This window comes from Toxorhynchites rutilus, chromosome 3 (genome assembly GCF_029784135.1).
Source record: "Toxorhynchites rutilus septentrionalis strain SRP chromosome 3, ASM2978413v1, whole genome shotgun sequence".
Lineage (NCBI taxonomy): Eukaryota > Metazoa > Arthropoda > Insecta > Diptera > Culicidae > Toxorhynchites > Toxorhynchites rutilus.
The window spans coordinates 161421244-161443251 of NC_073746.1; the positions used below are offsets into that span (position 1 = coordinate 161421244).

At 37.5% G+C, this 22008-nt stretch overlaps 4 protein-coding genes across 4 annotated transcripts in view; 2 read left to right on the forward strand and 2 right to left on the reverse strand.

Annotated features, from left to right (window-relative positions):
• Positions 1-10951: 10951 nt before the first annotated feature.
• Positions 10952-22008, reverse strand: part of LOC129777387 (larval cuticle protein A2B-like) — a 165689-nt gene continuing 154632 nt past the window's right edge. The window contains exons 2-3 of the mRNA XM_055783630.1: positions 11685-11931; positions 10952-11620 (exon numbers count right to left, since the gene is read on the reverse strand). Of these exons, the coding sequence (XP_055639605.1) occupies positions 11246-11620; positions 11685-11696 (387 nt within the window). The 5' untranslated portion in view covers positions 11697-11931 and the 3' untranslated portion in view covers positions 10952-11245. The remainder of the gene's footprint in view (positions 11621-11684; positions 11932-22008) is intronic.
• LOC129777397 (larval cuticle protein A2B-like) lies at positions 12606-13090 on the forward strand. The gene is made up of 2 exons (XM_055783642.1): positions 12606-12654; positions 12716-13090. The coding sequence occupies exons 1-2, from the start codon at positions 12643-12645 to the stop codon at positions 13088-13090; spliced, it is 387 nt and encodes a 128-aa protein (XP_055639617.1). The 5' UTR covers positions 12606-12642.
• Positions 19163-19772, reverse strand: LOC129777394 (larval cuticle protein A1A-like). The gene is made up of 2 exons (XM_055783638.1): positions 19599-19772; positions 19163-19537 (listed from the first exon to the last, which is right to left on the reverse strand). The coding sequence occupies exons 1-2, from the start codon at positions 19608-19610 to the stop codon at positions 19163-19165; spliced, it is 387 nt and encodes a 128-aa protein (XP_055639613.1). The 5' UTR covers positions 19611-19772.
• On the forward strand, positions 19930-20545 carry LOC129778591 (larval cuticle protein A2B-like). Its single transcript, XM_055785580.1, has 2 exons — positions 19930-19983; positions 20174-20545. Exons 1-2 carry the CDS (start codon positions 19930-19932, stop codon positions 20543-20545), a joined length of 426 nt encoding a protein of 141 aa, XP_055641555.1.

Below are 22008 nucleotides of genomic sequence, written 5' to 3' on the forward strand. Positions count from 1 at the left end.
ATTTTTTAACATTCAATAGTTTTTTTTTAGTTGATAAGATTGCAGTGTGCCCTTTGATAATCCGTACAAAAACAATAGCAGAGTGAAATTATATCTCCACATTTTTAACACGATCCGAGCCACCTGTCAAAGTACACGTTAAATTTCATCTGTATACCACTTGTACTATTGACATAAAATATATATTTACAGCAAAATTTAATCTAACGATCGAACTGGTCACAACGCCACGTTCCTCAATAATAGAAAAAGAATTTCCGCATAGGTTGGCGTAAACCGTAAACCTTAGGTTCAGTGATCTATGTTCATTGCCCATCATTCGCTCTTCTCACAAGTGTCAGTTTGGATGTTCTGGCTAGACTGACCAAATAGTTCAGCAATAAAAACGGGACACGTAAGCCCAAAAAAAAGTTTTATATTAATTTTCTATTTTTTGAAGAATTTATAATTTGAATAAAACCGAGAATAAATCCAATCAATCAAACATTCTTAGATGTACCCGCTTAGCTTCCTATAATGAAATAATATTAATATAAAGAAATTTTACGAAGAAGACTATGGTTTTTGCAATTTTTATCATAAATTTGTCATATTCCAGATCAAAGCTCTGTTTGAACAATTATCATAGCCAATATACCATTCTGTTGTCCAAATACTGATAATTGTAGAAAAATCCTTTCGACTGATGCCGATACTAACAGTCAAACACAAAATATAATCAGTAAGCTTCACGATTTCCTTACAACCTAGAAATATGTTTTCCTTTGCTGAATACCTATGCCCACAACGATTTGAAGCTGGTACGGATTATTTGCTCCACCTTTTTATCTCATTAATTATAATTCCTGTAATCTATATAAACTGGATTGTTTTTACTAATGCCACTTTAAATCTCCGAAATGGACTTTAATATAAGATTGTTAGGTTTCTCCTAGACTAGCCTTTCATTTTTCAAGTATCATCAAAAATTTGCACAGTTTTGAGAAATTTACCCTATATATGGTCCTTCGTCAAAATTACGCCACTCAGAAAGACTCTAGTTGCTAATACTACCATAAGGCGCTGAAAATATTCAAATTTATGTTTTTTAACGATTTTCCTCAGAGAGAAATTATGATCATGGTTTGTCCAAAAAATGATCATGGTTTATCCGGTTTCAGAAATCACCATTTTTGAATGAAAAAAATCAAATTTTCAAGTAGATGTTGCATATCTCATTGCTTGAGTTAACTGTCATCATATTGATCAATTCATAAATTAGGCTTTCTTCAGAATATTGCCTTTTCTTGGGCATTTTAAAAGTGTTCACCTCATCACACTCAACACAGAGAAACTTTATTTCTGCTAAGTGCGAAGGACACCATAAACAAACTGCAGCGCGCCACGGTAAAAATCATGTGGGCAAAACAACATTAGTGAATCCTACAACTCATGATCAGAATTGAGATCATCGAAATGAGTTAATTACATGGTTTAGCTTTAGTATGGTGTTTACAATATTTGTAAGTGTTATCAGGGTTGCCACATACAGGAAAAATTCAATATAACGTACATTTTGCTTTCAAAATTGTACGTTGGATCGAATTGTACGTTATACCGAAACATAAGAAAGAATTCAGTAACATAGATTATATTACTTTTTTGTGTCGCTGTTTGGGCAAGATAAGTATATAATGATAAAAAAGTAGAAGATGAAGCCAACCTTTCTCATGATCATAACGTTGATTAATACTTGATTCCTTTAGCATACAGAATCATGAAACCAATTGTATCTCAGGATTGGTTAAAGGTACAAAAATGTTTTTAAAAATATATATAATTTATTGTTCTATCAGAAAAAGATATTGTAAAAATTATTCAATTATAGTTTTGATGAATTTTCGTACTTTTCATCGAATGCTCTCCATCAAAGCGGGCACTATTTTTTCGATCTTCTCATGTCTGCAGCATCCCGAGTTACTTTCTCATAAATTTCGCAATTCCGCTTCACAATTGCCCAATATTTTTCGATTTGGCAGAATTGGCGGCAGTTGGGAGGATTGTGGTCCAATGTAATCGATCCAATTGTCCAATTAGTGACCATTGAGAGTTCGCGTTAATTTTCTCAATACCTTCAACCTCAGCTTCCGATCTATGTTCCACTAATATCCGTCCTCTGATCTATCAGAACACTTGTACGTTCACGAAAACGTTTTAGTACATCATATACTGTCGACTTAGCCACTTTCAGCGATTTGGTGATTTGAGTACCTGACAAAACGGATCAACGTGGAATTTTCACCGTCGTAAAACACAGGGTTTCCAAAACATTTGCTGTCAAAATATTTGAGATATGCCTACTTCGGCTGCTGGGATTCCGGATTCTAACTGAAAAAAAACCTTAAGGGTAAATAGATAAAATGACCGCTTGCACCTTTAATCTCCAGCACAATTGTTCAAGCCATATTGCAGAGCACATGCTGTAAAAATGCAAATTCCAGATGGAAGTTCTGATTATGGGCTATAGTTTCAGATATGAGACTATAATCAGCTTATTCAGAATGCACAATACACAGATATATTGTTCTTATGGGTTTTCCAAAATTCGGAAACCTCTACTCAGACCACCAAGTGAGCTTTGTTGAACCTGTGAGATTGACATGAAACTCTCAGTACCTATTCCGAAAATATTTTTTACACATTGAAAATGTGTACGTTATATCGAGTGACGTAATATCGAAGTTCTCCTGTATAGAGAATATTCTGTATTTTACAGATTTTTCGCCAAATTTGAGATACAGAATCTGTATATACAGAATTACAGATTTTCAGCAAAAATACATAATTCACAGATTTTTTGAAAATTCAATTTTAAATATTAAATTTATTACAGTGTATATATTACCTTGGTTTATAAAAAAAATAACGTAACGCAACGAGATGGATTTCGTTGGAAGTAGTTAGTAAGCGAAATCTTGAGCAATTTGAAGAGCTTATACTAACTATTTATAATGAGAGAAGACTGTTATTGTTGACCATGTTGGGTAACTTATGTTTGGAGAGTTACGTACAACAATTCGCTGATGCTGAACTTAATGTGAAAGATTTTGAAGACTCTCTGAAGAAGCCTGAGGATGTTTACGTGAGTATCGATGCAGATGAAGCTGAAAAAGGATTGGATGCAGCTAGGAAGTTGATTTTTAGATCGATTTGTCGTGTCTTCTGTATTGAACTGGCGAAACATAACTGCAGCTTTGACAAACCCTCAAAATTTCGTCAAGCTACCAAACCTTAATGACTTGATGCGCCAACTTCCTCAATTCGTTAAAACAGAAAATAGACAAGACTTGGATAACGAATTCAGGGTACACAAGTCGAATCCCATGGGGCAAAAATTCAGTGACTCGGATATAACTTGTACCCAGCTGTTGGATGTCAAAAGACGCGATGGAAAGTTTTTATATCCATTGCAAAGATCGTTTGTAAGACATTTTTTGATGACATTCATAAGCATGTGTTGAGCGAATATTCTTTCTTTACAGTGCCCACAAAACAAAGTCTGGAAATCGGTTGGCTCCCACATCTATGGATTCGATTTTGAAAACGAAGAACTATGTGTCGGCTCAAGGAGGAGCGTCAAGGATGAAGTTAATGGAAAATTTGAAGGCAAAGTTCAACAAAACCTTGTAAAAACATCATACAGTTCACAGGCGAAAAACTTTTCTTTAAATTATTTTGTTGTATTGACACGACTTTAAACACCCATAAATAAGAAAAAAAAGTTCGAAGTGAAAATAAACCTCTATTTTAATTTTTTCCGATACAAGTTTTTATACATTTTTTTCGGCTAAAAAAAACAGATGTACAGATTTTTTTCAGAAAATTTTACAGAATTAAATGTGGCAATCCTGCATACAACTGCTGCTGTAGGGAAATGGCGCTTGCGCCACATAACAGTGAAAATGGCGCTTACGCCATTCCGTTTTCATTTTTTTCAAATTTCTGTAAAACTTCGCCGTCGTTCGAAAGGAGTTGGTATTCTTCATCGATCTATAACATAAAAAGTAAAATGTCAATTTTGGCGCTTGCGTTACTTTGTGAGACCACGGCGGAGTAGTTTATGCAGTTACCAGGTTAAGTCAGTTTTCAGTTTCCAGTAATGTCAACTTCAAAATAGGTCCCTTCTGAAGCAATAGAATTTTCCTACGAACAATCCAGTTATCGAAACACTTTTCCTAGCTGTATTTAGGAATTCCCTTCTGTTCACGTAACGAATTCGTTTTTATTCAATACTTAATACTGCCAAAACAGGTCCCAGGAAGCAGTGGTTCGAGCTTAGGAGATATTAAATAGTCACACGGGGCCATATCTGGAGAGTACGGTGCTTGTTCAGTCACATTTGTGCCATTTTTAGTCCAATATTCGTTCACAATGACCGATCGATTAGTTGGTGCATTATCATGGTGCCAATCCAGGCCGAATGCGCCTTGATTGGCACCTTTTACAAATCTGGCCGAATGCGCCGATTTTCTCTCACAGACGCCTCATAACGTTTTGTTGACCGGTTTGCCCTCCGTATGGACAACATCATACCAAAAATCTCCGAGCAAAAAAAAAAGGTTAACTTGACTTAACTTAATGACGTTGTGAACAAACTAAATGACAGATCGCGTTCAAAATTGACATTAAGACCACTGACAGAAGCACCAACTTAAAAAAATAAAAAATGAAAAATGTTCAGCGGGAAGATTTAAAATTACAAATTCCTGATATATATTGATATCTGATATCGAATTCATGGAGGACTCAAACAGTACAATATATTGGAAAAATCATTCTACACCCAGCAAACCATTTATCATGACAATGTCATGCGAAAATGCGAAAACAGAATAGAAACTGAGAGAGGTTGGCGTCGACATCATGCCTCATACGGTATGAGGCATGGAGTCGACGCCAACCTCTCTCAGTTTCTATTCTGTTTTCGCATTTTCGCATGACATTGTCATGATAAATGGTTTGCTTGTTCTACACTGAAAGGAAGCACAGGGAAAGATAGAATATTCTCTGATTTTTTTTGGGATAATCACTGAAACAAAGTTTTAAAACTGTAAAATTTTGTGATCACTTGGTTATTTTATTGATTCTGTGTACAAAACCGAGATATCGCTAGATAATACAAAATTTATGGACATAGATAGAATCATAAATACCTATAGATTATGACATAATAATCAAACCTTGAACACAATCAATTATCAGACTAATCAGATTCAATTTTCCTTTTGAATAGTTCCAGCACGACATTCAACTATTGCGGTACCAATCATGGAATGGAAAATGAGTATCTTATTTTTGGCCATATTTCGTGAAGCAATTACAGTTCTTGGAAGACTAGTAGAACATATGTATAAAGAATAAACTATTCTGGTCATGCATCAATTTGGTAGTCTAATGATCAGACAAAAATTAGTTCAAATGATTTCTGAAAAATGGAATTATTTGCTGTGTTGTGCATCCAAAAATATACATGTTTTCTTTCATGCGTGAGCTTTGCACTGTTTTCATTATTTGAATTTTTGACATGGGACTACATTACATTAAGGGTGCCAAATCAGAAAACAGGTCACGTTTTTATGAAATAAAGTTAATGTCAATAACTACTTTGCGAACGGATTTTAACGATTTGCATACCAATCGAATCGTAAATTTTCTAAGATTTGTTTGATATGCTATATATTACAATCCCATAGTCAGTATATAGTCTAAATTGATGAAAACTGGAAGCATTCCCAATTTTCCATATATTTGTTCTGTCCATTTGTGTGCTTTCCCGAAGAGAGCTGTCAATAACGGACAACTTATGCAGCCGCTAGAACAGAAACAACGAAGGGGGATAGCGAAAAGAGAATATTTGCGAAATAAACTTCACCCTTGCATAGTAAGTAAGCTAGCGTATAAGTATTGCATCTCCACTGAGGAAAATTCTCAGAATATTTCTTTGCCCAAAACAACAAAGGTCGTTCATTCTGCTCGCTTTGTGTTTTATGTTTCCCCTCGAGCTGTGAACGCTAGCGAATATTTCACTTGAAGTGCATCTGGCATTGCAATTAACACAACCATACGAGCCATGGCAAAGCAGGCGAAAAAAAAGAAGAGTGCAAATGATTCTAGGGGTAGTGGGGGCAAATTGATCATGGGGGGCAAAGTGGTCGCCTGCTTGTTTGGTAGTATAACTATTGACTATAGATTTCGTATTGATAGTACCCTTATGTTTGAAGAATTTAATGACTTTTGAGTCACCCTATATTTCATATTCCTTAGGGTGACCACTATGCTCCCACTTCCCCTAGGTCACTTGTAGCGGTCCGGTGTAAACCGGTAATGAAAACACCGCTAGCTTAAAACCGCAGACCGAATCACGTGGTCTTGAAAAGAATTCAAATTCGGTTCCCTTTGAGCGAGTGGCTTATACATCACCTCGTGAGAGGACCACTCGCCAGTGCTCGATTTGCCCAGCTTGTGAGACTCATCTTCCAGAAGGTCCCATTGCTTTTTGAGAGATATCGGAACCCAATTTAGTAACCTTCAAGTTTCCCCGCGTCAGACTTATAAATTTCAAAACCTAAACGTCTACAATTCCGAACTCCACCCTAAACTACGGGAGGCCAGGGCTTAGTGCTTCACTATAAAAGCTTTCTCCAAACACTTCCCAATCTATCCGCTCGATGTCGCCACCGTCCCTGAAGGGGAAACGTAACACTACACAATTTAAATATTAACTAAACAAAACACGAACGCGAAAATTCCTGAAGCATCACCACCCACAATGCCCTTCGGGAGATCTACACTAGCTCCATAATTAACATAAACGCATTGATTAAAATTCTATAACATTTATTCTAACCTAGGTTTCATTCCTTTGTTCCTTTATCTGTACTCCCTCATTTACTCAATTTTCGTAGCTTTTGGACGTCACATGTGCACACGGACATAGAACACAGACAATTTACTCACGGCACTCGACACTTAGCTTATAGATTGTGTCTCTCTGCAAGTTTCGAATTCGCTTTTGCCTCGTTGTTCGCCGGAGATGACAAACGGTCGCTGCTGTAGCTATTGGTTCAGCCAAGGCGGGTCTATGGTAGGATATACTTCTACGCGCCTTGGGTTCAGCTTGGCTAATTGTTGCTGCTAATTGTCGTAGCGAGCCAACTAGCTCGGCGGTATTGTCGTCCGCGTGTTTTGCCTCGATGACTGTCTATCCTAGACAAAGAGCCGTCGAACGGCTATTCGACGAGATATAATTGATCAGAGTTCACTATGAGCACCATTCAAAATTTACCTCTGTTTTGTTTGCTTAAAAAGCGTACTGGTTAGAGTAAATGATCTTGGTTTGTCCAGTCGAAAATATGATCATGGTTTGCCCACTTTTTTGAATGCTCTAATTCAGCGCTCCTGTGTCAAATAAGGCCTACGAATGTTTCGAAACATATACATGAAATTGCCTTTTACATGATTTATAGTAGTTTGATAGTATATTTTTATTATAAAATACACCTTCTATTCGTGTCAATGCGCCCCTCATTCGAGCTAACTTTTAATCGATCACCAGATGATTATTTGGCACGTATTCAGACCTTTTCTGGATTACAACACTTATAAATATTGTAAACATCATGCTTGCTCACCATTTGTATCGGATTTACATAGCTAAACCATTAAATTAACGCATTTTGATGAACTCAATTCTGATCATGAGTTGTCCAATTCAATAATGTTGTTTTGTCCACATGATTTCTATGGCAACCGCTTGGCGTGCTGCAGTTTGTTTATGTTTGTTTATGGTGTGCTTCGCGCATAGCAGAAGTATGGTTTTTCTGTGTTGATTGTGTTGAGGTGAACACTTCTAAAATGCCCAAGAAAAGGCAATATTCTGAAGAAAGCCTAAATTATGAATGAATCAATATGATGACAGTAAACTCAAGCAATGATAAATGCAACATCTAATTGTGAATTCGAATGTTTTCATTCAAAAATGGAGATTTCTGAAACCGGACAAACCATGATCATTTTTTGGGGCAAACCATGATCAGAGGTGGTCAAACCATGATCATAATTCTTCTTTAAGGAAAATCGTTAAAAAACATAAAAATTTGAATAATTTCAACACCTTATGGTAGTATTAGCAACTAGAGACTTGGGGCTTTTCAACAAACCCAAACTCGTATCGATTATGTGTGATTTTCATGAAGAAAAATCGATTTGCATTTACTAGTTGCGTAAAAACACCCCAAATTGGACAAACCAAGATCATTTACCCTAGCTAGTTTTCAAGCTATTATACCTAGCTACACGGGAACTGAAACCAGTGTTGTAAACGGTCGACATTTCTCTCAACCATCACATACTGCTCTTGCGCCAGAGTCACAGCTCAATATGTATTGCGATTGTGACCAAGAAAGCATTGCTCGGTTCCAACAGTCACCTCTGGAATAAACGCACAGCGCAAACACGACAATCAATTGAAATTTTATATATTCTCTCGTTCTGTCGAACGTACCCAGAAGAGCGGTGAAAATATGCTATTTCCATTCTTCCATTCGTGCTCATAACCATCCTTTAATTCCGGCTACTTTGACTGTAGTTTTAATGTCATTTTACATTGAAACTGCAGTGGTATGCGTTCTTCTTCTCTTTTTATTCTGCATTCAAGCGTAGCTGCACACATGCATCCACCTTCTAACTCACACATCCATACACGATGGATGATATTTAGACGGATTGTTTAGATCAAAGCAACCGAGAAACTATTCCCTATCAAGTGCGAATGTGTTGAATGAACGTTTCAAGCGGGGAGCGTTCCCCGTGAACACTGTTGTTTAATTACGGGACGATGAACAGCTAATGAATAAGACGGAAAAAACCGAAATATCATGACATTTTTAGGTCGAAGGTACTTTGACTGTTCATGTTATGATGTTCATTAATGACACAGCACATACGTCTCCATAATTAGTGATACGATGGTAACCATTAACAAGACTGACTGAAACATTGAAGGACAATGAATATTCAGAAAACTATCACGTTTTACCACAAGTCTTACACGTTCGCGACCAAGTCCACACTTCCAGAACGTTTCACGCATCGAGACAAAATGGACGAGAAACGTCTGGAGATTTTTGGAAGTCTACTAAGTAGCTAGCAATCGCGACAAGTCGCGATCTTTCGGTTACTGTCTAGGCCGAAATTCAAGTACATGGACACTTAGAACATCTATCCTACTTTCGCGAGTACTTCCCAAATTTGACCTTCTCATTTTCCTCCTTCCCTCAAGGGCACGAATAGGACGCGACGCGACCTTCGGAGTCACCTTCGCCAGACAAACTTCGCTGTGACCAATCATCTCTCAGAAGAAGAAACTGATCGAAAATATTAATGAAGTGCATGGAAAAATCCACGGTGCTCGAGTTATCGGATTGCCTACTTTCTGGCGAACAAATTATTTGAATGTGCGAAGCGTATTTGAATTTAATTGGCGGAAGTGAACCTTGAATTATGGCAAGTGTGAACGTGTGGACTGACGAAGAATAACTAACATAATAAATAACGAAGATTAAACAACGGAAAATTAAAGATTTCTATGATTAAAAAAATAAATAACGAAAATAATGGAATAATTTATAATTATAATAAATATAATAAATAAAACCTTCAATAAGTACAAATGGGAAATTACACATGAAAAGCTAAATACATATTATATACAGCTATACGCCTGTTACACGCTTCTAGCCATCAGTGTTTGGCTTTGTGTGTGTTGCTTGTCTTCGTTGCGCGAAACTTATAACTTGTTCATTTCCTGTACATGTGAATAGCACACCTTCGTATCTTTTAGTTGCCATTCGTATTTGCTCTCGTGCGCATCCGCTCTGTAGTGATGCAACAAGCTCCTAGCTTTGTTGACGGTTTTGACCGAGAGTCGAGAAACGATTTTTCATAAACGATCATCCATGCGATGTTTCATTTTTATCGCTGCAACTGTATGCATCTGTTAGACGCGTGTTTGATGCTTGTTGAATAGCGATGCACGGAAGATGCCTCTCGTTAAATACTCAGTGCAATGCGTGCATTGATATGGAGAAACAAATTACGGCATATGACCAATTAGTATATTGTTCTCGCAAAGGCAAGAAAGAAACGTTGCTTCTCGAAGTGATTCTACAAAACTACGTAGGCCATTAAACCTTTTTAGGGTCCCCGGAACTTTTTACGTTATTTATGAAATTTCGACGTATTCGCAAATAATATCCGAAATGATCAACCAACAAATTTCAAAAAATAGATTGCGTAGTCCTACGACCTAAGCGATCATTTCTCGGATACAACCCCTCAAATTTTTATTTAAAAGGTCTAGTATGGAACATGTTTATGTAACACTGACGGTACCAGCAATATAGTTGTCTATTGGTGGACGATGAAATATAAACTAGATGCATCTTTATTCAGCTACAGAATAACAAAGGTTGGCTCAACGGTGTTTCTTCGAAAAAAAGATGCAAAATCAGGATTGAGGTTGCAGAAATAATTTCACAATTAAATATCTGATCGTTAATATTGATGACAATGGCGAAACATTTCTCCGGTAGACTTGGCTACATGATTCTGAAACCAACCCGGCAGGCAGAAACTCTCTGCGTGCTGTCGGGACTACTCGCGTGTCTATAAGCCGATTTGGTTCGAACTCAGTTAAAATCGAAGCACCACCACCTGTCGACAAAAAAAACGCGACCGCTGCTACACACTGGACTCAAAAATACACCCACCGAAAACAGTTGCAACATTTTACCACTCCACTTAAAGGAATTATTTATTGCGCTCAATTAAATAGGGGCGGCCAATGACAGTGTCCACCTCTGTTGACACTTCGCTTTGGCTTCAGAAATATTATTCCTTACAACTGATCAAATTGGTAGTTTACGATACTATTAGCATAGTTGCTTGTTAAAATAGTTGACTTAAGGCGCCCGAGCAGAGGGTTGAAAGCTAAACTGTTGCTGTGTCGAAATTAATCCTTTCAGCATGAATGGTACTAATGATAGATCTACGCATTTTAAGCAAAATGGAATTAACCCGTGTTTTTTACAATAAATTAAACCTGTTTAATTAGTGTAAGCCAAACAAATTTACTGCACGCATTTAATCAGACTTGTAGCTTAAAAATTCAATATCACCTATTTATACTATGACAACATAAAATCGACTAGTGGTAGTACTCATGATGAACTGGCACTGCAAGCACTTTGTGGATTGGAGCAACAATTTTATGCACCTGTTGTGGTGCCTGATGTCCCTTGATTGGTTCACGGTGAACCTGGGCGATGAATCCACTCTTGCCATCAACCTGGTAGGTAACGGTGCGTTTGTGGCCATCGGCATCGATCAGATAGTATTCTCCCTGAGTGTGATCATCCTTGCGAGCCTCCTTGCGTCCATGGACATCTCCGGTGTGATCGTCATGGATGTCATAGTTGAACTCGTAGTGAACCGGGCCGTGATGTTCTTCTTCGTGATGCTCAGCTTGGTAGTAATGCTGGGCAGCGATCACACCGACGAGGGCAGCAAGAATGATGGTAATCTATAAATAGTGTGATTAGAATTTAAAAAAATCTCGTTCACGTTGTTTCTAAATATAAACAAACCTTGAGCGACATTTTAGAATTTTCCTATCATATAATTGACTGGTATCTGCGTAAAGGTTTGAACTACTCCGATGAACTAAGCTGAATGATATATGGTGAATGAATCGGTGCAATTTATATCAGCCATGATAATGTATTTTTGTTGTACACCCATTCACCGGGTATTGCTTATGGTTCGTTAACTTGTTCGCCGAATAAGATAGAGAAAGAGTTGGATACCAGATTTTTCTGCAATTTCTCGTCTAGTCTGGGAAACGAAAAGGAGCAGACAAAATATGAGAAATGAGACAGGAATTTGTGTAAGACATTGAGGACGGCTGTGAAATGCCTTTTTATTTCTTGTTCATTAAAACTCGTTTGGTAATGGATACTCATAACGCACATTCACATGACGCCTTGAAACCAAATTGTGACACCAGTTCTTGTAGATAAAACTGAACTAAATTGGTGAAACTTTGAGATATTTATGCCGAATATTCTTTATCGCAAAAACAATTGAAAAAATTTGTTCAAAATTTGCTCAAAATTTGCTTTTTTTCAAATCAAATGCTGTATTAGTTGTTTTTTGCATGAATAATTGTAGTTTAACATGAAAATTGATCTTGTTTCTTTCATTGTGTAAACAAAACTGTTAATAAATAATTATTTTCTCATTTTTTCAAATGATTGTTCTTCCACGTTCGAAAGTGAGATAATTTCATGTTTAAGGGACTAGTAGGACTTAAACAGTATGTTGTGCAGGTTTGCTTATTTTTGACCTTGCGTGCACAACAAGGTTAGCTAAATGTAGAAAGTGTCAAAATGAACGAATCTATCCTACTATTATCTCATCGATTGTAGTGTCTACTATAAAAGCTATCATATTTCGATAAAAACGTATCATTCGTTCGATAGCTATAAAGTAGAATATACATCATTTCATTGTTCTGTTTCCATAACACTTTCCAAATTTTCCAACATGTCGTTAAAGGTAATGGAAACAAAGATTTATTTATTTTCAACGAGCAAATAAGTTAACGAACTCTAATCAGGTCGTCGTCGTTCTTGTTGCCTTTGTCGGAGTGATCGCTGCTCAGCATTATTACCAAGCTCAACATCATGAGGAAGAGCATCACGGTCCAGTTCACTACGAGTTCAACTATGACATCCATGACGATCACACCGGAGATGTTCATGGACGCAAGGAAGCTCGCAAAGATGATCATACTCAGGGAGAGTACTATCTGATCGATGCCGATGGCCACAAGCGTACCGTGACTTATCAGGTCGATGGCAAGAGTGGATTCATCGCCCAGGTTCACCGCGAGCCAATCAAGGGATATCAGATTCCTCAGCAGGTGCACAAAATTGTATCTCCAGTCCACAAAGTTCTTGCAGTTCCAGTGCACCATGATTACCATTATTAGGGTTGAACATTTTTAACTAGAGAAAATTGTATATTGTAATTCTAATATAGTTTAAATAAATTATGCATACCAAGTGTATACAAGGAGCATTCAGAAACAACTATCAGTGATTTTCTTAAAAGGCAACACTGGTTACGGTTGTAATGACCTCGGGAGCATGTAGAATGTGGTTTTTTGTTTCCAGAACAACTGTCAGTATTGTCCCAACACTCGTTTATAGCGGATGAGTGTATGTGTTTTGAAATCGTGTTGGTTTTGGCCTCCGAAGTTTTCGCTATGTGTGACACGACGTTAAAAAATGAACAACGTTGTGCGTTAAAATATAATTAAAATAATTGTAACCGAATACCTAGAGAAAAACGACATTCAAGTTATGCCACACCCTCCTTACTCACCAGATGTGGCTCTCTGTGATTTTTCGTTGTTTCCTGAGCTGAAAAAACACCTTAGAGGCCGTCGATTCACCAAGAATATATCAGTAGTAAAAGCAACGAAGGCGATTTTCAAGAAGCTCGGAGAAAACTTCCTTTACCAGACCTTCCAAAAGTGGAAAACTCGCAGGGAATCGTGTATTTCATCAGAAGGGAAGTATTTTGAAAGACTGTAATTGAATTTTTTGAATAAATGCATTTTTCGATTTTTGGCGATTTTACTGACAGTTGTTTTTGAATGCTCCTCGTAACTATAAATTCGTATAACTATTAATCAAAAATACATGTATATTGTTCTCGAATGGTTTAAAATATTGTATTCAAAGTAATGGTCCTTGTAAGCATTTTTACAATCAGTCAAGCTGTCAGTCAAATTTGACTTTTTGAGTCAAATCTGTCATCGAGCCATTTTCGTACATTTTCATAAGAATCGAAACGCTGCTCAGCGAGTGTGTATGCTACCGAATCGGAAACGATTTCTTAGATCCTAGTTCGTACACCCAAAGTAAATTTTTAGCACATATTATGGCATCCCGATTTGTTACATTAAATGAGCCGAAAAATTATAGAAAATGCTGTACTCCCCAATACGTGCATATCATTTGTATAATATATATGCTAGAGCCAATATGAGCCAATAACAGTTCGGCTGAAAAGTTGATAAAGTAACACAGTAAAACTATTTTTTTTGCTAAATTCAATTTTATTATTCAACATAATTTTATAATAATGCCTCAGTTTCGGTAATCACTTTATCATCGGTCTTAAATTTCTTGCCAGCGAGCATTCTCTTCAGGTCTGCGAACAGAAAATAGTCGCTGGGGGGAAAATCTTGAGGATACGGTGGATGCAGAAGCAATTCGAAGCCCGTGCAATTTTGCCATCATTGATTTGTGATTTTTCCATTTTTTTTTCACAATAACAAAAGTTGCTTCACTCTCAATGCTGTAACTCATATCCATTGAATCCATTGAAAGATGGTGCTTTGTGATAGTCAAGTAGATTTTTGCAAGGGGCGCCATCTAGACGTCAACCTTATGAACTTTTCAGCCGAGCTGTTATGAGCGAGCGAAACAGGAGACACATTGAAATGAAAGCATATGAAAGTTTCTCTTATAGTTTGCCAAATACACGGCCCAGACAGAGAAAGATATATATTCTCGTTTATGTTCTTCTTTTTCTTCTCAGAAAACACTTTCTAACTTCATTTTATAATGAGGTGTAATATTTCCACACTTTTATACAAAGCACTGTTAGCTATATAGATAGTGTGTTCGTGTGAAACAGCATTGCTTCCAGTCGGCCTTGGTTCGATCCCCATTGACATCGTATGGACTTCTTTTGGTACAATCCCAAATTAAATGAAAAAAGAAAAATGGAACAGATGTCTGCTCCCATACATACAAAACTTTTTTAAGCTTGCAAAATAGCTAATTATTTGCGCATTTGACCCTCCAGCACACAAAAAAACATTATTTCTGCCGAAGATGAAATGTTTTCTCCCAACGCTAGTTTGGATATAGGCACAAAATTCACTATTTGTAATACTGAATAAAATTGTGGCTGCATAAAATCTCAAATATTTCGAATTGGATACTGTTGACAATTGTCAAAAAATAAGTTCGATTTAACATGCCTGTGTGTTCGACATTCGATATTCACCAATTCACAATTGGTCGGTGTTAAGGGGGTATTCTAGTGTAGAGACACGAATTTCGGAGTTTTTTTCGTGCTCCGTAAAAATAAAACGAAGAATATTTTTAGTATCCATTATATCATTATTTGTTCATCTATCTTTTAAAAATAAAACAAAAATTTGGTGGAGAAAAACATCCATAACTAGAATAGAATGTTCCTCAGAAACGCCGATGTCAACGTTTAATGATGTTTCCTTCGTTGTACCCCCGTTTCATATCCCTCCTATCCGATCGATAAACTTTTACTTAGTCGCGGCAATTCATACACACACTCTTTACAGATGCACGGGCCGAAGGTTGTGCAGTCCACTGATCATTCAAAAAGAGCCAAAGGTTGTACCGCTCATGACAACTCTACACGAGCTGACGATTGCGCCGGCTAGTGACCATTCTATCCTGGATTCCTCGAGGCGAGAAAGACGCACCACGCTAAATATGGGGTACAGACTAGGGGGGCGTTGCTGATTAATGGTCAGCTGCATCCCAATAGGAAGTATCCCGTGTCGGGCACAGGTACAGATCATTGAAGACAGCAACATCACAATTACGAGAACACTTGTAATACTAACCTCGAGTCAACCGCGAGTAATCGGTTACATATTACTAACATAGTTATAAGGCAAACATTGTCGAAATATTGAACTCCCGGCCCCGTCAGGTTGAGGCCATATGAGCCTTAATAAAAATATATATTTTGGATAAAAAAGAATAACCTATCGAAACTGTTTTGAATGATCAACAAGAATCCCTTATACACTGCGTTTCATAGCTTTAGAACCACTCAATTTTCTAAGTTTCCAGAGATGCCATGTTGTAGTGTGTATCTCGTTCTACGCAGAGGATACTGCTCGTTTAAACTCTTGAAATCACTCATACTGCTTGTAAGCTGCATCTACTATTCGTACAATCACAGGGCCATACAAATGAAACACAAATTTCTGCATTACTCGAGAATTAATTAAGCAAATGAAACCAAATTGGGCATATTGAGGTTTTAGGATGCAAAAAAATATTTCTATGATGGTTAGACACTCTTCCTGCTCTCTAAGGGTGTACTGTCATACAAATGAAACACAAATTTCTGCATAATTCGAAAACTAATCACGCAAATGGAACCAAATGAAGGTTTTACGGGGCACGAAAATGTGAAGGTTTTACGGGGCACGAAAAGTTTCTATGATGAATACACTCCTCCCCCCTCTAAGGGGTCTGCCATACAAACTTCTGCATAACTCTAGAACTAATCAAGCACAATTTAGGATGTGAGGATTTTTGGGTATGAGAAATGTTTCTATAATGGTTTCTATAATGTCCTCTGGAATGGAGAGGGGGTCCCATAAAAATATATTTCAACCAAAAATATTCCAACCAAACATGACAATTGAAAATTTTTGGAAAACTCAGAAGGAAAAAGGAAAAAATCGGATAATTGAATTCCCATATGTTCTACAATTACATAGTGATAAGTGCTGTTAGTTCATTTGATGTTTGCGCTAGCGAAATCGATCTTTGTTTAAAAACAAGAAATGGATTTTAATGTGATGAAACGCACTCCTATATCTTCTTCTATCAATACCAAAAAAACGGATCGCCGGATGTGCTGATAAGAGCAGAACTCGAGGAAGGAATTGCCCGATTTAGGATTTAGGACTGTCTTTGTTCTATCATATTTTCTGTATAAAACATTTATTCCATGTAACGGAAAAAACATGTTAAGTGATTGAAAAATCTTGAACGAGAATTGTGTCTGAAAATAATCTGATATTATAATGACGATTGTTTATTTTGTTAGAATTGTTAGAAATACTAGGAATTTTATAGTAAAAGGTGCATTCAACGGGGTCGAATAGAAGATCAATCAATGAACAGCTCTGCGATTGGACCCATGAACTTGCTCATAGTAAGAAAACGTGAATATTTGAATTGATAACAAAAAACAAATTTTGGGCGGGACGAAGCTTGCCGGGTCAGCTAGTAGTTATTATATACTGCATTATATACTTCAATTCAACCGACTTCTTACATATCTCTGGAAACTGAGTGATTCTATAGTTATGAAACGCAGTTTAACACTAAAATTCAAGTTCGCTTTCTCGAAATCATAAAAATGTCTATATGGTCCGATCCGACTTAACACCGACCAATTAAACAATTAATTGTTTTACGACCACAAAGAGTTAAAATATGAAAAAAAGTTTTTGCATAATCAATCGACTTTCTTGGAAAAATAATATTTTAAAAAAATATTAGGCTGTCAAAAAAGTCCTGCGGTATTTCCGCGAGGTGTCGTTGTAAGCGCATAGTTCTAGTTGTATTCATTGTATCGAGTCATACTATAGCTTGCTGGAAAGGTAATTTTGCGCGCTATAATATAGTCCTTGACAGTGTTTTGTTTAGTCGTTAAGTCTTTCGTGAGTTATAGTGTCGCAAATATGGAGCAAAATAAAGAGAAAATCCGACATATTTTACAGTACTACTATGACAAAGGCAAAAATGCATCTCAAGCTGCCAATAAAATTTGTGCAGTTTATGGACCCGATACAGTTTCCATTTCCACCGCACAACGATGGTTTCAACGTTTTCGTTCTGGTGTAGAGGTCGTCGAAGATGCGCCACGCTCCGGAAGGCCTGTCGTCAAAAATTGCGACAAATACACTGAATTAGCCGAGAAAGACCGGCATAGTAGCAGCCGTAGCATTGGCCAAGAGCTGGGGATAAGTCATCAAACCGTTATTAACCATTTGAAGAAGCTTGGATTCACAAAGAAGCTCGATGTATGGGTGCCACACACGTTGACGCAAAAAAACATCTTTGACCGTATTGACGCATGTGAATCGCTGCTGAATCGCAACAAAATCGACCCGTTTCTGAAGCGGATGGTGGCTGGCGACGAAAAGTGGGTCACTTACGACAACGTGAAGCGCAAACGGTCGTGGTCGAAGCCCGCTGAAGCGGCTCAGACGGTGGCCAAGCCCTCATTAACGGCCAGGAAGGTTCTGCTGTGTGTTTGGTGGGATTGTCAAGGAATAATCTATTATGAGCTGCTTCCCTATGGCCAAACGCTCAATTCGGACCTGTACTGCCCACAACTGGACCTCTATATAGTAGCACTCATGAAGAAGAGGCCATCTTTGATAAACAGAGGCCGCATTGTCTTCCATCAGGACAACGCCAGGCCACACACTTCTTTGGTGACGCGCCAGGAGCTCCGGGAGCTCGGATGGGAGGTTCTTTTGCATCCGCCGTATAGTCCGGACCTTGCACCAAGTGACTACCACCTGTTTTTGTCCATGGCGAACGAGCTAGGTAGTCAGAAGTTAGCCACAAAAGAGGCCTGTGAACAATGGCTATCCGAGTTTTTTGCCAATAAGGAAGCGAACTTCTATAACAGGGGTATTATGAAGTTGGCATCTCGTTGGGAACAAGTCATCGAACAAAACGGCGCATATTTGACTTAAAACAGATGATTGTAACTAATTTTATGAACAAATGAAAATAAAAATAAAATACCGCAGGACTTTTTTGACAGCCTAATATACGGATACGTCCGTTCCGGCATCTTCAATATCGTTGCACTATTGGAAAACAATCAGAGCATCAAAGGAAACCCGGTTCCGGACGGCCGACGACCCTGAGCGACAAAACACCCTGGATGGCAACGATTGGCAGGTCCGCCATGGCGAATGTTCCAGTTAACTGCCGGAAGTCCGCTCGCAAGGGCGTAGAATTTTTTGCAAAAAAATAATATAATTACCTTCCATGGGTAATTTATCAAACTAAATTATCTGTCTTAGATTTTTTATCATTATCTGAAAAAGTCAATTTTTTCAAAGAAACGTTTTCTGACGGCAGAATTCAGAGTAACAGTGTTTGAAACTAACAATCACAATGCTTTTATTTTCAACTAATTATACAGTAAAATTTCGACTAATCGTTGTAAAAACCTAATAATGGTCATCATGATGCACTGGAACAGCAAGTACTTTGTGAACTGGCGCTATAATTTTGTGAATCTGTTGTGGTGCCTGATATCCCTTGATTGGTTCACGATGAACCTGAGCAATGAATCCACTCTTGCCATCGACCTGGTAGGTAACGGTACGCTTGTGACCATCGGCATCGATCAGATAGTACTCTCCCTGAGTATGATCATCCTTACGAGCCTCCTTACGTCCATGGACATCTCCGGTGTGATCATCATGGATGTCATAGTTGAATTCGTAGTGAACTGGGCCGTGGAGTTCCTCCTCGTGATGCTGAGCTTGATAATAATGTTGAGCGGCAATCACACCGACTAGGGCAGCAAGAACGATGATGACCTGTTTATAAATCAAGCATTAGTTATTTCAACTAAATATTTGTAGTATTACATCAAATTACCTTAAGAGACATAATGGCGCGATTGATAAGCTTTACGATAAATAATAAGAGATGAGATACACTCAACAGTAAATGAATGAATGATACGAATTTATCAAACCGCAATAGCTTTTATAATAGTCACTATGTTAACTAAATCAAACGTTGAAATTGCGCTCACCACGGCTGTCCAACCGTGATGGATTAGTGCATTTTTGTCACTTTCTTCCCACAGCCAACCTTGCTATCAGCGCAAGGCCAACAATTCGTAAACCTGTTGGTTTGGTAAATTCAGAGTGTTTGCCATACTAGCTGTATACTAATGTCTAATGAGAGGCTGAACGGATGCACAATGTCAGCTACAGTGACAAAAATATTTGGTGAATGTAACAAGAATGTTTCAACTGTATGAAAGGTTCAATGACAAGTGAGCTACTATTTAAGTCGTTGCGTTTTCAAATAAATTTATCATTCGATTCATCGCATTCCAATATATTTCATAGATAATTGCAACCGAAAATCTTATAATGTAATTCAAGGTAAACATCCAGACAAAACTCCTTTAATTATCAACCTAATGCTTAGACTTTACACAGGTCGTCATCGTTCTTGCCGCTCTGGTCAGTGTGATTGCTGCCCAGCATTACTACCAAGCTCAACATCACGTGGAAGAACACCACGGTCCAGTTCACTATGAATTCAACTATGATATCCATGACGATCACACTGGAGATGTTCATGGACGTAAGGAGGCTCGCAAGGATGATCATACCCAGGGAGAATACTATCTGATCGATGCCGATGGACACAAGCGTACCGTTACCTACCAGGTTGATGGTAAGAGCGGATTCATCGTCCAGGTTCACCGTGAACCAATCAAGGGATATCAGGCACCACAGGTGCACAAAATCGTGACTCCAATTCATAAAGTGTTGGCTGTTCCCGTTCATCACACCCACCACTATTAGATTTTTAGTACCAATTAGCTGAATTAATAAAGTGTAAATATATGGAAATAAATTAATTATGATCATCATATCAAGAGTTTCAATTGATGTTGCGGAAAAATTTCATAAGTGAATGTTTTTTCTTAGCATTTACAAATTCTTAGATGACAGAAAATGTATTTGTAGAATCATTTCAAGTTTTCGTAATTTTTTTCTGGGAACGTGTCTTTCCGATCGGCATTACCAGCTACATGGTGATAGAAGAAATATTTTTCAAGATGTAAATTGCATGCATTTATTAATTCATAGAAAAAATCATAAAATTCATAGAGTAAAAAAAACCTCTTGGAAAATAATAACATATTGAATATATTGTCGTTTCTGTGTCTCAATTGTTATAGAAATATATAGAAATCAAAAACCAAATAATGGATTATAATTAAATATACGGTTATTTGTCACTACATGAAGTTAGCGGTCTTAAATCTAGCAACAAAAATCCAATTGTGTCAAAATAACGCGTACTTGATTTCACTTTTGGCTCCACATTCCAATCGTGTCAAAAGTTATATTATTGAGGTTTCTGAATAAATATCCGATGTGATTTTTTTTTGCGCAGTAGAAACTTTCTCAAAAGTTTGCGAAGTAAGGGTGCTCATACACTGTTTGACCGAAGGCAAATATTTGACTAGGGGGTCTTCGTAGCCACTTGGTTACGCGTTCGCTTACCAAGCGATCGATCGTGAGTTTAAACTCAGGGCCCTCAATTGACCATCTTTGTGTTGTTATAGAATAACTACGTCCACGCAACCACCATCAACGATGGAAATCGATCCACGGTCGAAATAAGATCGATTCATCCATACAACTGCTCTGCTCTGCAAGACACATCGGGCTGCTGTTCTATAAATAACCCAACAATGATCAATATCAAACTGTCTCCGCTGTTCGGTCTGCTGAACAATGGAAGAACAGAAAGAATATCTTTACGCCTAAATGGCTACTACTGTGTAATTTATCATAATGTAATGGAACAGAAAAACTTAACGCCTAAATGGCTACTACTAACTACTGTGTAATTTACAATTTATAGAAACATAAACATAAGTACATGTACACGATTAAAACCCGGCTCTGTTACAGCTAAAATGCTAATGAGCCTAACAAATAAATACATGGGATAAAAAAAATATTTGACACTTTTTAAACGGCTTTATTAAGCTTGCCCTGTAATCTGTTTGTATGTTTATATGTTTGTATGTTTGTAACATGTTTGTCTGTAGCGCTGACCCACATTAATATAAATTTGACCCCCTTCCTGTTGACCGATTGATCTGAAATTTGGAACTCACCTTTATTTCTGTAGTCATTATAAAACTGCGTATTTCATGCGTATTTCTGCGTGTTTCATGATCTTGGAAATTCAAGATGGCGGCCGCTACAAAATGGCGGATCACATATTTTCTCAAAACCTCATATATATG

Coding starts and splice junctions, on each gene's coding strand:
- LOC129778591 (XM_055785580.1), top strand. CDS start 19,930: ATGTCAGCTACAGTGACAAAAATATTTGGTGAATGTAACAAGAATGTT. Junction 19,984..20,173: donor GTAACAAGAATGTTTCAACT/GTATGAAAGGTT, acceptor GACTTTACACAG/GTCGTCATCGTTCTTGCCGC.